This window comes from Plectrocnemia conspersa, unplaced genomic scaffold, assembly GCF_051122295.1.
Source record: "Plectrocnemia conspersa isolate PC_06_02 unplaced genomic scaffold, ASM5112229v1 ptg000012l, whole genome shotgun sequence".
NCBI classification, from domain to species: Eukaryota; Metazoa; Arthropoda; class Insecta; order Trichoptera; family Polycentropodidae; genus Plectrocnemia; species Plectrocnemia conspersa.
The window spans coordinates 1,262,712-1,280,893 of record NW_028277176.1 but is presented as its reverse complement, the minus strand read 5'-3'; the positions used below and the strand labels follow the sequence as shown (position 1 = coordinate 1,280,893).

The following is an 18,182-nucleotide window of genomic DNA, read 5'->3' as shown; positions in this document are numbered from 1 at the left end:
AATCAAAAATTTATATTTATCTAAATATCTATAATTAAAGATATTTATGAGTGAAAATTAAATATATTTCTAACCATATTCATCCACAAGAATAAAATATCGGATCAAAGTGAAAGTTCTAAAATTTGAATGATCTTAGATTCCATTATAGTTACAGTATTTACGAAAGTTCCCCTCCAAAGTAAGTGAAAAGCAATTCAATGATATCTTATCCATCGCCATTTCGATATTAATCAAAACGGTAATTCTGGTATTTCTATTCATAAAAATAATAATTAATGGTGAAGTAAAGCGCAAAAGTGGCAGTAGCTTAAAATAACATTATACAGATCTCAAGAATCATCTTTGCTCTGAAATCTGATTTTTGAGTACATGTGTTTTGTTAAAACATGACAATCGTACTGCCCAATTGAGTTTCAACAATCGAAAATCTTCACTGAGTGTCTTGAACGTCCACCGTATTTCACATCTTTGAACCAGTCAAATAGGCAGTGGGAGGAAAGAGTATCAGGTCCAACTACATAAAAAATATTTAAGGTTTTCATTTGACTTACCCTTGACTTTAATTTATAATTTATAACAGAGATCTTCAACTGCTTGACTTGTTTGTTTATCTGAGTATCATAACCAGTGTTTCAGCAGCAGATTTACAATAATAATAATAACAATTAAAGTTGTCCATCTATGCATTTTCATGTGAACTTTCAATCGGATCCAAAACATTTGCACTACCTCCTGTTCCTCAAAATACATTTTAATAATAATCAACATTTTAAATATATGTATAACTAATGGCACAATCTCATATAATACTATTTGATGTTACACTAACATTATTAAGATCGTCGACGCACGTTTGATGAGTTTCGTAAAATAAACTGCGACTTACTATCGCACGAGATCGTCTTATTAAGGCGCCGAAGAAATGCCAAAGCTTCTTCTACGAGCGGAAACAAAGTGATTCGTTGCTATTTGAGGCGGGGGAATGTATCGTGAATACTAAAAATCTGCGTATCGAACAGAGCAACGGAAAAAATGCACATTGGTGTATGTCTTCATGTTATCGTCGATTCCGAGATCCTTAACTGATCGATTGATGTCCGGTCATTTTGTGATGGCGACGCAGAGAGCTCTTGTCGTTGAATAGCTTATCGCAGTTGAGACATTTGTACACGCGGCCGGCATGCGATCCTAGATGTCGGCTCAAGCCTGAAAAATAAGGAACGTTAGTTACGAATCGCAGTTTAACATGCATACGTAGGATTAGTCATAACCTGATGCGTGACAGAATACTTTGGTGCAAAGAGGACATTTATGGAGACACACGTTTCGTTGGCCTGACGAATGCTTCATCACCATGTGCATTTGAAGAGTTTGCCTTTGAGTAAAACCCTTTTTACAAATATGACAATTGAACGGTTTCACGCCTGTAGAATATAAAAAAAAATGGATTAAGTTTCTTGGAAAACAATTGACATTTTGGTACTGTTAAATTTCCATAAATAGAAATATATGTATCAATAACAAATATGCGTCATTTGTAAAACTATCGTTAAGAGCCGAAGACGCAAATATAGGTCATCTAGTTAAATTCATACATATAAATATACTTTAATATATTTATTTATTTACAAAAAAGTGCCAGTATTTTGTATAAGCTCAGTAAGTATCAGCCAAAAACGTCTTACTAAATCACTATTTCATAATCAAATACTAACCGGAGTGAACAAGCATATGTCGCAATAGAACTTCTTTTTGTGTGAAACGTCTTTCGCAAACTCCGCACTGATACGGTTTAATTCCAGTGTGAATGCGCTCGTGGCGAGTGTACGAAGAATGAGAGGCGAACCATTTGTCGCAAACGCCGCAAGTTATTCTACAACACAAATCACAATTTAGTAATTTTAAAATAGCGAACGACTTCATATCATTTAATATTACTCATACCCTCTCTGCAACGAATGGATGGACATGTGTCTCTTCAACTCGACCATTCTGGAAAAAGCTTTGGGACACTGCTCGCATTTGAATATCAACATTTCGCCAGATTCGCCCTTTTCTGCTAAAGGCTAGAACAAAATTGTAAATAAATATCGATTCAATCAACATTTCAAGTGGATCGAAATTAGTAAAGTACTTCTTCGGTAGTCAATTCCATCAACAAAACGGATCCTTCGCCTGTTGTCACTTCAACGTGAGTCAATTCGGATTCGGTGGTGGGTAAAACTCGCACTTGTAAATATTCATCGCTTTGATCGTTATCGTTGGCTGCGTCGTTCAGATTAATGTTGCATTGTTCGTTTTGTTCTATTTCGTAAGTTTGGCTATCGTCTATGGTCGTTTGAATTTTTTCCACGATTTGACGTTCCTCCTATAAACAATATTAAATAAGATAAATATTCAATACGAGCGTCGATACGCATCGGTGGAGAAAATATAAATAATATTCGAAAAACAAACTACAGCCCTATTCTTGCATAAGGTATTCTCTCAATCGGGTATTCAAATTATTCGCTCGATTATTAACTAAATGAACATTCGTTTATATTATCTCGAATGAAATTTGAAAATTTTTTGAATAAGACAATTTGTATACTTAAGTAACACGGATAGTCGTTATTTGTGTCGTTCCAAAATCTATGGTCTTAATGCGCCCTTTATTTTGTTTCGAAATGCTTTTATGCCTTCGAAAAAGATTTGTGAATAGAAAGTTTATCGACGTATCTACTATGACCGAAATTCGCAGAATTCGTTCGTTAAACGAAATAAAATGTTGGAAACGCTCACCCTTCATTATCGTTTAAGGCTTATCTCAAAAATAATATTAGCTATTGTATAGACAATAAATTCGATAAAATTATGTATTCAAAACATTCCATTAATTTTGCTGAATTAGTTCAATCGCAGCTGATCTTAATTATGGTGATTTGAAAAAGCTGAATTCCCTGATTAAAAAGTATGTAATAATAAATGAAGCATTTTCATTTAAATGACCCACCGATCAGTAATTAAAATCCGAGAAAAAAAATTATGAATATATTCGAATACTTGATACATTTTTTATTCATTATTCGAATAATTGAAAACTACTAATAATTGAGAACCCTACTTGCGACATTTACAGCAGATTTTATATATAATAAAGTAGCATCAAGTGGGTATGCTCGGTAATCTAGCGTTCATATTACGACTTTTATAATAAAGCAATAAAATTGTGTCGACGCCGTCGCAGTGGAAACATGTATTACTGAGCATTCCCACTGTTACACTTTAACCAATACTCTCATATAAGAAGTATTGTATCAGCTATACGCATATTTCTGACGATGTCAGGGACAAGTCACGGCCCGTAAAAATTATTTGAGATCTAAAGTAATCAAAATCGAGATTATTTGAAATTAAAGCTAGTTAAATTAGTAGTGCGAATAAATGAAATTGTTAGATTATACATAATACACATATAATTAGTACGAAGCAAACCCTTAAAATACCTATTTGTTTTAACAGTTTAATTATCAGAATAGAAATTGATTAAATGATAACAAAATAGAATTTGTTTTGTGAGTTTCTAAGCTATATAGAATTTTAGATTAGATATTACATATTTATCGTAATCGTCCAGCAACTCTTGTTTAATGGTGCAAGCTTGTCTAGAATCGCTGGGCATGTCTTGAGGAAGAGTGATATCGTTCCCTTCGTCGGTTTCGCTTATAACTTCGTCCAATTCCATTTCGCCCTCTCCGTCTTCGGGCTATAAAGATACGTTTGTTGTAATGAAAAGGCAATAAAAGCGGGGATAACGTTGGAATCGGCTCACTATAGCGATGGTAACGCTGGCTCCCACCAGTTCTTCCTCGTTGAGCTCGTCCAGTGGCGAACTATCGAGTTTTTCTTCTTCCGACTTGATCCCGGAGTCGGCCAGTCGCTTCAAGTGCATTCTCAGCTTGAGATCGGAGCTTTTGCACTTCTTGCGGAAAATGTAATACTTTTCTAACTGATAATGACACGGTTTACAAATGGTGGTGGGCAAACCGTCGTCTTCTAGTACCTGAAAGCGTCTTCATCTACAGATATGGACATGTAACTCGATAATAAGGAAGGAAGCGAAGAAGGAAGCGGTACCTCCAGCGCGACGCAAGCCATGATCCTGAGCGCCAAGGGGACCGATTCTCCGTTGCCGAAGATCGCCACTCGGTTCTCGTCGCGCTCTTCGCGCCCCAGGCACAGACGACACACCTCGTCCAGGTTCACCACCTCCGGACAAGACTCCGAAGGTCCTCGACCGGAGCGTCGTCGCTCGTACGTCTTCATCTGTCTCCGAAACTGACGACCGATAATTTCAGCGCCCGACGCTTTGGACAGCTGACGACCTTAACGCCGTCGTTTGCGACCATTGACTTTTTAAAATTATTTATCTTTACAAAAAATAAGTATTTTATTGTAAACCAATTCAAAAATATGTGTAATAAATAAATATCATAATAGAACGTTGCTAACATAGCTTATAAATGTTAAAGTCAAAATACCTGATCCAGCGTAAAATAATATAAACCCAACGGACATATAATATAATATTTGAAGGCACATATTTATTAACATTTTATGTATCAAATGTGTTTAATACTATATATAATATAAATTAATATTATCATATTAATACAAATTGTTTACGATCGATATTCTATTTTAGATATATTAGTTTTATTATACTGTGTACTATAAAGAGATACTGTCTTCTCGTTTGTCCTCCTGTATTCTCATTTTGTCTTTCTTTGTTCTCCTTAACAAAAAATTGAAAATTACCTTTTCAAGCTCCCGCAGCAATTTGTCCTGCTCAAACAAAAATTTCCGAGATGGTATTTTTATTTTTAGTGTCCTTTTTCGATATTTTCAAAGTCTGGTCACCTTATACATAAAGTCAACGAAATTGCTATTTATCGAACGATTGTCTATTTATCGATATTATCTTTTATATAGTGTCGTCACACTAGCTGAATGAAATTGTATTGCTGAGTTATCGCCTATGTAAAGAAACCGTAAAATAGTTTTGATTCTCGAAGACGCATATCAACCGTAAGGTTAATAGAGAGAGGAGCATATATAGGGCCAATGGAAAGCTTAGCTAAGTGATTTGTAATGGTTATGTGAAATAATTTTTAGTCAAGTAATTCTGCTTAGATGTCTCGATCTCATTTACATACGACCCTAACTTTATGTGAAGCGGCTTCCATAACTGATGCCACAGGTTTTTCGTATTTTGTTACCACTCCCCTCCCCTCATATGTCACAAGATTTCATTAAACCAGAATCCTATTTGTTTCACACGGTCACAATTCCGCTAACCTCCCCCCCCCCCATTTTCCTAAGCCTGTGACATAATTTATAGAGGTTGGCAAGTCAGTGGCCAAATATTTTAATATTTCAATTTCAAATGCAAATGATGTTGATATAGTATATTTAATATATTGTTACGTGGGCCTGTGTGGGGCCGTTACATCAGAGCCTTCGCGAACAAATAAAAACACGCGAATTCAAAAACAGGGCACCATTCCTGAGGAGCGATAGTCTTGCAACCGAGCGTGGCGACCGATGGGCCTTTTACTGCCGATCTGCGCGTGAGTCCCGACGCAGGCGCGAGAGCGCGCGGATTGCAACACTATGTTGAACCAATATTTATAATTTTTTTTTTCTTCTTCGGATTTCTCTCAACTTTTAACAGTTACTTTAAAAATGATTTTATTTTGGTTTTTCAAGTAGTTCGTTAGCTCTGACCGTACGTTACAGATAGCAGAGCTGATGTTATCACTACTATTATTTATTCATTAGTTATCAAGTTTGAAATTTAGGGACCGTGGTGGTGACGGGTGGCAATTAGACACAGATTGAGTCGCTGCAGTAGTATATTTATTTACGGTTACAGTTGCTTACATTGTAAAAAGGGCGGACGCGAAAATATGCGTCCGTACGCCAGGAAGGTTGCCAGTGGAGAGAGAGAGAGAGGGACGTGATTTCACTTTTTGTTGTAATATTTATGTTTCATTTAGATTCATAGTATTTAATTAAATGACATGCATTTTTCTGCCTTAATTCAAGTTTGGAGAAAAAACAGGCATAAAGGCATAAAAAAGTAAGTTTTTTATTTTAAGACGGATTTATGTAGCAAAACGTTGCTGGCCACTTTTGCAGACGTTAGAGCCAAAAGCAGAATTAATGTTCATAGTAATTGGTTTCTGAGCATGCGCCGATATAATTAACAAGTACCATAAAATATTCAATAAATTAATTTATATAGTCAATAGTTGTAAAATTTCTATAAATAAATCGCAATAACACAATATTGAACATTGACAACCCTATCTTAGATTCGCGTATGCTCATGAGAATTTATGTGCGTAAGATGTTCCACGCTATAACTCGCTCTATTGGTTATACGGTATACGTCTGTCAACGTTGGGAGTTGCAATGGCGTTGACGCAGTTTATTAAAACTGGTATTATATCAATCAGTTTTATTGCCTTGAATAATTAAACCAATTCAACTATTTGTTAACATTGAAACTAGAAAATTTTAAATATTCTACACTTGTTTATCTGAAAAGTGACAATAATTTATATGTGTGTTTTTTTATCTAATTGCAGAACCTGATATTGAAAATGACAAAGAAACATTGGATTATGTTGACACAATTAAATGTAAAGTTGAGGTAAATAAAATACAATATTTTGTATTAAACGCATATTTCACATGCATTTAAATACTGTTTTTTTAGTTTCTTGAGCAATACAAATATGATGACAACAGTGATGGGTTATATATTGACAGTGCAAATGACATGTTTCAAATAGGTTACACATACTTATGTAATATATATTAAATTAGTATACTTTTAATTTATTTTAATTGTTGATTATGATATGATTTTAGAAGAGCACGATGTTAAGGATATTATACTTGATATTGATACGAACAATGTGGACTTTTTATCTCGGCAAATTATAAACATTAAAGTAGCAACACAACGAGAGAGAGACGATTATAATGATTTTCAATATAGCAAATGTGGTAAAACATGGCAAACTAAAACTCATAGCGACGCTCGTGACTATGAATGCGACCATTGTGGTAAAGTATTCAAAGCTAAACAAAATCTTGCAATACATATGTTAAGTCATAGTGATGCTCGTAAATTTGAGTGTGAAACATGTGGAAAAGCATTCAAATCCAAGCTCTATCTATCAATGCATATGAAAATTCATAGCCACGCTCGTAACTATAAATGCGAACAATGTAAAAAGGCATTCAAAAGTAAAATCGAACTTTCGCGACATATTCACACTCATTCCGATGCTCGCGACTATGAATGCGAAAAATGTAGAAAATCGTTTAAATTTAGGAACAAACTTACACAACATATGTTAACTCATACTGAAGCTCGTAACTTTGTGTGTGAAAAATGTAAAAAAGCATTTAAATCGAAATGCGATATTGTGAGACATATCAACACTCATTCCGTTACTCATAACTTTAAATGTGATACATGTGGAAAATTTTGGAAAACTAAAAGATATCTCTCAAAGCATATGAAGACTCATAGCTCTGTTCGTAACTTTATATGTGAAAAATGTGGAAAAGCATTCAAAAGTAAAATGGAACTTTTGCGACATATTTACACTCATAGTACAGCTCGTACCTTTGAATGTAAAAAATGTGAAAAAGCATTCGTAACTAAAAATACGCTTGTACAGCATATGAAGATTCATAGCGAAGCTCATGATTATGAGTGTAAAAAATGTAAAAAATCATTCAAAACTAAAAACATACTTGCAATTCATATGAAGATTCATAGCGAAGCTCGTGATTATGAGTGTAAAACATGTAAAAAATCATTCAAAACTAAAAACATACTTACAATTCATATGAAGATTCATAGTAACGCTTGTGACTTTGATTGTGGAAAATGTGGAAAAGCGTTTAAAAGTAAAAGAATTCTTACAATTCATATGATATCTCATATCTATGCTCGTAACTTTAAATGTAAACTATGCGAAAAAGCGTTCAAAGGTAAATTCCAACTTTCACGACACATTCTCACTCATACCGATGTTCGTAACTTTGAATGTGATAAATGTGGAAAAGCATTTAAAGCTAAAAAAACTATGGTTCAACATACTAAAAGTACATGCCGTAAGCCTAGTCTCGTTGCCTTATGCAATGCAATTGGGTAATCTGTTCAAATAGCTACTTTTAATTTATTAGAACACTGGATTTTTCGCATAGGTCCGGATCTTAAGTAACTATTGAACAAATTTACACAATCGCTTTATGTAATTTCTAATTTTTTGCCAATTTACCTCGTATACTATTATTAGATTATGAAAAATGTTGATAACTATTCAATTTTATAAGCAGACTTTCACCACATATAAACTGATATTAAGACTGAATGTGATAATATTGTCTATCAACATAAACTCATAAAAATGCCTTTAACTTTGTATGTGATAAAAGTGTAATATAATTAAGTAATGTACATATGTATAAGAATTTAAATTTATGTTTCTAGCTTTATTAAAATAAATTCAAATATTACAATGCTATTATGTATTTAACCTGATAAAATAAACTGAATAAATTAAAACATGTTCAGAATATGGCAAAAAATATACCCTTTGGACCAGTGATGACCTGTAAGAATTTGTAATGGTGGGGCTGCAGCAATAAAAGTTGAAAGATTTAAAAAAATATCCTTAATAAAACTAAAATATATACTATATAAGATATTATAATAGACAAAAATAATTTACAGACTAAGTTACATAAATAAAAATATTTAAAACAGGAACATTTTTAATATTTCATTCATTCTATAGCCCATATTGGGGAGCTACCTTTGCTGTGAACTCTGAATTATAAATGAAACATGACTCGCAAATTCTTTCAGTCAGCCTTTAAATCCACTAAAATGAAAAACATGTAAGAGGTTAACTTGAAAAACCATTATAAAAAGCTACTCTGTAATAACTCACTTTATGTTCTTATAAATGTATTATTGAATTGTAGATCAACTTCAAAATACAATTATAATTGTTATTAACTCAAAATATAATTTAAAAGATGTTGACAAATTGCCTAAATTAAAGTGTATGATAAGCCTGGCAAGATACAAAACATTCACTTAAGATTCTAAGCTTTCGAGGAAATTTCATATACAGTGATAAAATAAAGTAAAACTCGGCTCAATATTATTTTGTATTATATAATTTTTTGTAATTTCTTTAGTATATAGAAGAGTTTATTAGTCACATTTATCTTATTGTTGATATAAACGGCTTGTGAGACAATTTTCATTATCGCTTAATGCATTTGGAGATACATTTATTGATTCAGTTATTGTATGAAAACAGGAGGCTAGGAATATGAGAAAGTATAAAGATGTGGGGGTTCAAACAATGTAATTTAATATAAAAACTTTTTGAACCATTTTTTAATAAGCTTCGAGACACGTCTGAAAAATACGAATGGCATCACGTATCCTTTGTAATTATCGGACAATCACCAAACATGGCCACCTTGATCGGAGGTGAAGCTTAATGCGATTAGTTATAAATGAGCCTTCCTCGAAGGAGCAACTTTTAAACTCGGACTGAGCACCACTTGGCGGGACTCTTAAGCCTCACCAGTTCGACTCGGTTGACAGACGAGAAACCAGAGACCAGAGCGACTCGATTGCAAGGCTCTAAAACCCTTCTTCGTTCGACATCGCCACCTGATATTAACAGCTCTTCCGGATTCTAACTGGCTTCAAAAGTCATATCACTTGGCCATTAATCCCAAAAATAAAAATATGTTTATCTTAATTTTGCTTCAATAAATATTATGCATTTAATGATTAATCAAATATTTAAGATAAATATGTGAACAATTACTAGCGGATATTTATTTTAAGTATTTCACTTTTTATTACCAGTAAAAATGGTTCTTCGTATTCATCGTTTTCTTTTTTGCTCGCCAGGAAACTACCACTTAGGTTTAGTTTATAGAGTGCCACCCAGGAAACATACTTGTGCTTTATTAGAGGAAGAGTAAATTAGAGAGACAGAATTTGACTGTACAGCCTAATTGGATAAATATATATTTTTCAAATTCATCAAAGTTTCTATGAGAGAACGTATAAAAAGCTTGTGAGAAACTCATTTCTACAGGCACCAACCAGGGACGTCATTTAGGGAGGAGGGTAGATGAGGGCATTTGCCTCTCCTTGAATATGGCCAGAAAAATGCAAGTTATTTAATAAAATACTATGAATTTTAATGAAATCGTGAGATCTCGAAAGTGAGCATAGGCGCATGATAACCGGTGATTTTAGGCACAAAATCGAAGTAGATTTTTTTAATTAATAAAATTTTTATGTATATTTGAGAATACTGATTTTTTTATCAATGAAGTTTTTTGGCCACAAGTGGAAATTAAACACTGATTGAGCCGCTGCAGTAGTATTTATTAAGAAATATGTGGCCCACTTTATTGCAAATCTCAAGGGCAATTTATATAACGTGCTATTTTTCACTACCAAACTTATTTATATATGGAAATACAATTAAAAACCCTGATTGATGGTACGTGCTATCGACCATTGTCAGTAAGTCTGGATCAGTCACGATGCACAATGCTTTTATCTATTTTTAGTACTTATATTATAATAATTGTTACGTTTTGACTTTGTCTATTATTATATTGTAAAACTTTTACACATTTTTACATGTACACTGACTGTACATCACCGTAGTATGCAATACTTTTTTGTAATAATGTAATAAAGAAAAAAAAAGTATAGTTTTTGGTGACCGGATTATTGCGCACACTAAAGTTCCACACAGCGAAAATTCTGAACATAGGTGATTATTTGATTTAACAAATATATTTTACTTTTAATTTCAACTGCTCTAATTTTTTTTCTATTTTTAAGTAAAAAATTAGGTAATTATAAGAAATGTAAGTGTATCATACCAACGTAAGGTAATTTGGCGGACGGATGATGACGGGTGGCAATTAGACACAAGATGAATCGCTTCAGTAGTATTTTATAGAAGGTATATGATGTTACATTTTAGAATATTGGAATGTACGGTGCACGAGGCAGCACCAAGTCCGCCAAGAGAAAGTGTTATTTGATATTTTTAAATTAAAATCACATTAACAACTGATATATTTAATTTTTTTTTATATATTGCCGAATTCTTAAATACACATATATACATATATATATTGATTATCTATAATCAGATTTTTTTCTGTTTGAAATTTTCGTTTGCGCAATAATCACCAAACTATATTTTTTATGCATAGTTGTAGCTTTCTTATAACACAGACACTACAATAGTAATGTTGACGGCATGCTACTAGTGAATTTGTGTGTAAAATAGACATGAAAACTCCACACTACAGACTGCACGTTTGCGCATTGACAACCCTGCTTTACAATCGCGCATGCGCGTTTTACGATTTTATGTGTAAAAAATAGTTTCGAGACGCTTATTAATAAGGTGAGGAGAACTATCCTCCTCAAAAATTTTATCCTTCTTTCGCCTTTTTTAGCTCCCGCAGCATCCCTAAATGGACAAAAATTTTCGAGATGACCTTTTTTGTGCCCTTTGCTATTTTCAAAATCTGGTCACCTTATTATTAACGACTAGAATTAGAGAATCTAGCAAATCCCAGCGCTTAATATTTTATTATTAAATTAAAATACATCCGCAATAATATTACACAGAAAAAAATAAGCTCTTCTCGGCCAACTTACGATCTATTTTTAATCCTAAAGTCAGACCGACACTACCTATTCGATACGTAGTTGACAAATTAATTTCATGGGAGTCCGGAAAAGTCACAGATTTTCGCCGATCGATCGCGCGTATTGCGCAATACGTGATTTTCCGCCGCTGCCATGCGTTCGTTCCGTTACCGTTCCATCGTAAACTTTCGATGAAAAATGTTGGAACGTCGCGACAGCGCAGTAAAATACGATGCGTGTAAAGTATCAATTACGGCTCCCACTCCCGATGCTTCTTGGCAATTGTTTTGTCGATCTATTTATGACATCACCCGGCCTTCCGTTCCACGGCGATTCGCAATAGGCCGAAAGCCGTCCGGCGACACATAAATTTACCGTAAAACCGATTCACCATGAAGCACCGAGCTTAAATCGCACACTCAGATATGCTCCCAGTTCACTTTCAATCCAAACCGCTCTATCCCAAAAAGACCAAAGCCCAGGAATGGATATCGAGTCTAATCGGCGTGGCTTTCGCAGCTTTCATACCTCCGTTGCACATTTTCTGCTTGTGGTTTTTCTGGCAAGACTATGCGCGTTGGGTCGATAAAGGGTCGTGCACGTGTTCCTGCTGGGACACTGTTTTCAAAGGTAAATTCGACGTTCAAACTGTAGCAGTTATAACATGACACACACACGAATCTATTATGGAATCATTGGAATCTAAAATACACTTCTTCAAGCCATAACATACCACAAACATCCCTCTAACTTATTATTGTTGCTATCAATAGTGATTTATGTCTCACTTTATACTTTGTTCCAACGTATTATCTCATTATCAATGAAGTATGCTATTCAACTACACAAACATTTTGTTTAAAAGTCTGCAATATTAAATACTTTTAAACACATCTCAATAACAAAACATAAACATCAATATAAATATGACTGAAAGTAATGAACCATAAGGTTCACTACTACTTTTCATTTTAAAATTACCATTTTCTACCTATTGACTGAATTCAATCGAGTCGCTGATATTAATAGTACTATATGTTACAAAACATAACTGAGAAAATGCAGGTTGAAGTCTAAATGTTTCAATTAATACCTATTGTGAAATACATATTTTTAAAATACTTTCATTGTTCATTGTTTCCAATTTATTATCAACGAATGCTATTCAATAATACATACATATTGCTTGAAGGCTGAAACGGTAAGTACTTTTAAACACTTTTCCAAAACAAACTATAAACATCAATCTAAATACAACTTTTAAAAGTACTAAGCTATTGGATCTATTGCCTACAAAATGTATTTTTTCATGACTAAATAGCGATATATGTTCATAATTACAAAACATAACTGAGAAAAATGTCTGGTTGCAATTAGAGACTCAGTCTGAATATATTCAACATTTTTTAACTAGTCCAACTATTCACAAAGTATTCGTTCGTATTTGTAAAGGAATATTTTAATATATTTATTTTTCAATCAATCTACGGCACAATTGTGTCCCTTTCGTTATAAGCTAATTGACGGAAAACAAAACAACGAGAATAAACATGTTATAATTGCCTAAATTATAGAAATTACTCATACTTCCTAATTACTATTGTGCAGCTGTGGACTTTCTCAATGGATGGTATTGATTTTTTATCTCTTTTAAATCAATACGAGCAATGTTTAATTTTAAGTTTGTGTGAAGTAATTGTTTATGTTATTATTTTTGGGATTAGGCTTAGCTTAGGCACAGATTAGGTTTACTTAGATGTTTATAATTTTATGGATAACCAGTGACATCTATTGATTGTAAGCTATAATAATAGTTTATAATTACTTAAATATATGTCACTGATTTACAGACTTTGATTTCAGTCTGGCCTCTCGTTAATTACTTAGTAGTTGTTAATTGTGTTTACCCAGTTGTAACGCCCGTCATGTTACAATGAAAGATTTAAAATCAATATCTAAGCCACGATTGAAAAGGTAAATGAAAAGATATACTATTAATATAAGCACTTTATTTTTAAACTATGTTGTAGAATTTAGGACGTTCTATTTTAATGTTTTTACCGTCTTTGTCTGTTTTTTAGGCTTTTTCTCCTTAGTATACAGGTTTTTATTTCAAATTAAATTATTTTACAAGTCAAATTTAACCTTTTCAACTTTAAATTAAACAATTGTACATAGTCAAATTAAAATAATTTCATATACATATATTTGTTATAATTTTCCGAAGTAACCGTGGCAACAGACTTGTTTATAACGTTCACAAAATTTAATCGATTTAATGAATCCGTCAGCAAATTCCTAGCAGAAAATTTAATTTTTGAAAAGACTTCTTCAATTGGATTTATCATTGGCAAATACGGTAGTAGAAAAATTAGAGTATGATTTGTGTGTTCAACAAGCTCACGCACTTCCTGAGTATGATGAATGCTTGCGTTGTCAAAAACTGCTTTTTTCTGCAATAATCTGCTACCAGGTCTTCGCACTGACAACATCTTATGTACACTTTAATTTGGAGTGTGAAACATTTCATCCAACATCCAATTGCTTAATTAATTTTTTAAAAGGTTTAATTTGAATTGTAAAAGATCTAATTTGATATGAAAAAATGTACAACTAGTTACACTAAATAGTCAAATAGATTATTTAGAAAGTTTTGTTTTTATTAATTTTAAAAGTGAATTAGTTCAACTTTTATCGTCATTATGGCTTTAAAGTAACAGTTTATTCACAGAAAATTTAGCTCCGATGGCAATTCAGTGGCTTTTTAGAACTCAAGAAAATATTGCATAAATTATCTTTCCATCCAAGATGGATTTTTTTATGTAAACATATTAAATTGCCATATTTTAGATGTAATTTTATTATCTTTTTTATTGTCTGTTTTCATATATGTATGACCCAGCTCTAGAAATATGAGCTTAATAATTTTCAATATTTATTCTTCATATTTCAGTTAACATAAAATGGAGTAATTTTGTGGATAAATATGTTTCAATTCACTCGGTAAGAATTGGAACATATGTTTTCTTCGGATGTTTCTGGGAAAAGAGCTAGTAGGTATATTAACAAACTATTGAAACCAAATTGCTTGTTAATGAATTGACTTTTAATGTATTTTACGCGTCGGTTGTCGAGTTTTTATTGTAAAATGACTTGAATTAAATGACTCTTTTTTTACAGCAATAAAATAAATTTAGATTGAGCATATTCTAAACAAAGTTATTAATATGTAAAATATAATTGTTTAGTTTCACTCCCACATTGAATCCAGATGTTAGTAAGACTTTTGCACAGAAAACGTATTAAAATACTAATGTTTATAAATCAGTGATTATATTACATTTATATATAGTTACATTCCAACATACCACAGTTTAAAATTCATTCATGAAACGAAATTAAACGGACGTTTTATTTTATTTATGCTGAGACTTTCGGTGCAAAGCGATCATAAAATTTTATATGCAACATGTGATTTGGAACGGTTCCAATGCAATTTTTTCGCAGGGACTTACGAGTCTGGAATCGCTTCATACAAACACTTTTACTTCAACGCCACCAAGAACACGTTCAAGATATGGCTGATGGTGATCGCATTCTTGTTCACGTCGTACGAATGCATCAGATGGCTCGTCTCCCTGTGGCTGTCTTCGCGGCTACGCTATTCCATGGCACTGCTGTTCGTCACGTCTATCTTCTCGCACTACTATTCTTGGTGGATCTACATAAATTACTACAACGACGACTTCTACTCGCAGTGGAACTATCAACTATTTTTTACAGTAATACTATATTATCGCCCATTATATTCGATAGATCTTGAAACACTTTTGTTTAACAGTTAACAGAGCTGGTGTCCACCTGCATGGTGTTGTGGCTGGCGACCCGTGAACGAACAGTGACAATAGTTCCAGCCGCCTTGATCATCGGCATAGCGATATTACACGTCATAGCAGCGTCGCGAGATCAATTCGTGATGAACGTCATTCACGGAGAAGGACACAAACATCAGGTTGTTAAAATGTATATTTTTCTCCGTGTTTATAGTCGATTTAATGTGTTTTATGTCGCTTTAAAGGTTATCCGAGACATTGGTTTTATGATACCGGATCTGTTGCAAGTCGTAGTGCCTTTGTTTAGCATCAGACGTAGATCTTTCACTTGCTGACGTTTATGGCATAGTTTATACAATGTTATATTAGCGAAGTAGTGATATATAATTTGTTTACAAATTATATATAAAAAAAGTCATTGAGTTTCAAAATAGATAAACCGTCATTATAGCAGGCTTTTAAACGATCGACTGTTGCTATAATGGTAGTAAATTACAGTTTTTGTGGGTTTTGAAACTCAACAACTCAAATGTCAATCAGTGTCAATTTTACATACATATTTTTAATTTTTAGATGTTTTTCACGAAAACCAATCCTAAAAAATCATGACTATAAATGTATACGACTCTGTAACAATATACATACAACGATAGTTACTTAGTGGTTAGCGTGAAAAACACCACAATAGACAATTTTAGTAGATGTTTATAATATTAAGGGACCGGAAAGTAATGCGTTATTTTTGTAAGTGTTACTTAAAACAAACAGTATTGAGACTTGAATTACACCGTTCAACAATTTTGCACATTTTTGCTACAAATATCAAGGTCTATATTGAGTCAGTAATAAATTAAGAGTTGGTTTTTTTATATTGTATGTTATGTCTTAAAATTAAATGGTTAGTTTTATTTTGGCCAAATGTTATTTAAACAGCGAACGATATGGATCCATAAAAATATAATATAAAATATTATTTTATAAAAATAATATATAATTCTACCAATATGTAATAAAACAAAATAATTAGTTTTACTGTTTATCAGTAAGATACTGACCATTTATAATTATTAACTGACCATAAATTAATTGTATTACAGATTATTTAATTCATTACTAAATTTAAAAAGGCCTTAGTTTATATTAAATAGTCATGTTTCAAATTAAGTGGTCAGTTATATTTTAAAAGAAAATTGGTATTATAACATAAACTAATAAAATGTGTATATAGAATAACTAAGCAAAAATTCAATATGAATATTGTAATGAAAACATAAAATAATTTAAGCTATAGTGTTTTCGTTAAGACGGGAGTTTATTGATCATTCATTATTACTAACTGACAACATATTAATATAATACTTAAAATTTACTGTAGGTATTGTTAAAATAAGTGACTTTTTAAATTGTTATTAAATATAATTGATAGTAAATGGTCGGATTTTAAATTAAGTGGTCAGATATATTTTAAAAGCTGGTTAGTATTTTAATATAAAATAGTAAAATGTGTTTATAGACAATATGTATTATAGAGTGACTACGTAAAAATTAAAATATGAAATATTTTTATTGAAAAATCACATATCGAAAGTGTGATGAAGAAATAAAATAAATTAATTTAAGTTTTGGTTAAAACGGAAGCTTCACTGACCGTTTATTATTACTAACTGATCATATATAATTATTATTACTTAAAAATTCATCTTGTTAAAATAAGTGACTGTTTAAATTGTTGGCCTTAATTTATATTAAATAATCGGATTTTGAATTAAGTGGCCAGTTATATTTTAAAAGATGGTTGGTTTTTTAATATTAAATAGTAAAATGTGTCTAAAGACACTATGTATTTTAGTATAGCTTCGTAAAAATTAAAATTTTAAATATTTATATTAAAAAATAAATTAATTCAAGTTTTGATGTTTTGGTCAAAACGGGAGCTTTGCTTACCATATATTTACTAACTGACCATAATATAATATTACATAAAAAATAATATTACATAATATTACATAAAAAATACTGTTCGTGTTGTTTTTAATTTGATTTATTATTAAATATAAAAGGCCTTAATTTAAATTAAATGGTCAGGTTTTAAATTAATTTTAATTCAGTAAGATGACCGTTTTATTTAAAATCGATTTTGTAATGTTATAAAACTGACCATTTAATGAATCATATCAATCTAAATAAAAATTGTTAATAATCATTCAAATGTATTTAAACATCATTTTTTAATATTTTGTCAGACAGTTTTATAATAAATCATTAATTTTAACTGAAGCAGTCAGTAATATTATTAATATAGTAACTTTATTATGGAGTCTTGATAAATGGTAAAGTTTCGATTGCCGCTAATGACACATTTCCGCTGATTTTAACATAGACTTCAATGACAAAAACCAAACGGCAAGATAAATTACAATTAACCATGTAGTAATTATTTTTCATTACAATTATACCGAACCTCATAAAATTATTTGAAGGATTATATGTAATTTGAATAAACAAGTATTTTACAGTCTTTATAATGTCGATCAACATATATTAAAATATTATTGCTG

The 18,182-nt window shown here is 31.8% G+C and overlaps 3 protein-coding genes across 6 annotated transcripts; 2 read left to right on the top strand and 1 right to left on the bottom strand.

The window, feature by feature from the left end:
• Positions 1-668: 668 nt before the first annotated feature.
• Positions 669-4,376, bottom strand: LOC148227909 (uncharacterized). The gene is made up of 8 exons (XM_088200584.1): positions 4,123-4,376; positions 3,818-4,048; positions 3,602-3,751; positions 2,138-2,371; positions 1,948-2,069; positions 1,719-1,876; positions 1,275-1,427; positions 669-1,209 (listed from the first exon to the last, which is right to left on the bottom strand). The coding sequence occupies exons 1-8, from the start codon at positions 4,309-4,311 to the stop codon at positions 1,082-1,084; spliced, it is 1,365 nt and encodes a 454-aa protein (XP_088056710.1). The 5' UTR covers positions 4,312-4,376; the 3' UTR covers positions 669-1,081.
• Positions 4,377-6,173: 1,797 nt separating this feature from the next.
• LOC148227908 (uncharacterized) lies at positions 6,174-8,595 on the top strand. Of its 3 annotated transcripts, none has more exons than XM_088200581.1 (5): positions 6,174-6,257; positions 6,363-6,490; positions 6,639-6,703; positions 6,770-6,845; positions 6,925-8,595. In XM_088200581.1, exons 2-5 carry the CDS (start codon positions 6,463-6,465, stop codon positions 8,223-8,225), a joined length of 1,470 nt encoding a protein of 489 aa, XP_088056707.1. In that variant the 5' UTR covers positions 6,174-6,257; positions 6,363-6,462; the 3' UTR covers positions 8,226-8,595. The 3 variants fall into 3 exon arrangements, with proteins under 3 accessions (XP_088056707.1, XP_088056708.1, XP_088056706.1); XM_088200582.1 differs by having other exon boundaries at positions 6,770-6,860; XM_088200580.1 differs by having other exon boundaries at positions 6,217-6,490.
• A 3,473-nt stretch (positions 8,596-12,068) lies between these two features.
• Positions 12,069-16,111, top strand: LOC148227907 (uncharacterized). 2 transcript variants are annotated; one of them, XM_088200586.1, is made up of 4 exons: positions 12,069-12,421; positions 15,299-15,573; positions 15,633-15,803; positions 15,870-16,111. In XM_088200586.1, exons 1-4 carry the CDS (start codon positions 12,217-12,219, stop codon positions 15,957-15,959), a joined length of 741 nt encoding a protein of 246 aa, XP_088056712.1. In that variant the 5' UTR covers positions 12,069-12,216; the 3' UTR covers positions 15,960-16,111. The 2 variants fall into 2 exon arrangements, with proteins under 2 accessions (XP_088056712.1, XP_088056713.1); XM_088200587.1 differs by lacking the exon at positions 12,069-12,421 and adding an exon at positions 14,675-14,848.
• Positions 16,112-18,182: the final 2,071 nt, after the last annotated feature.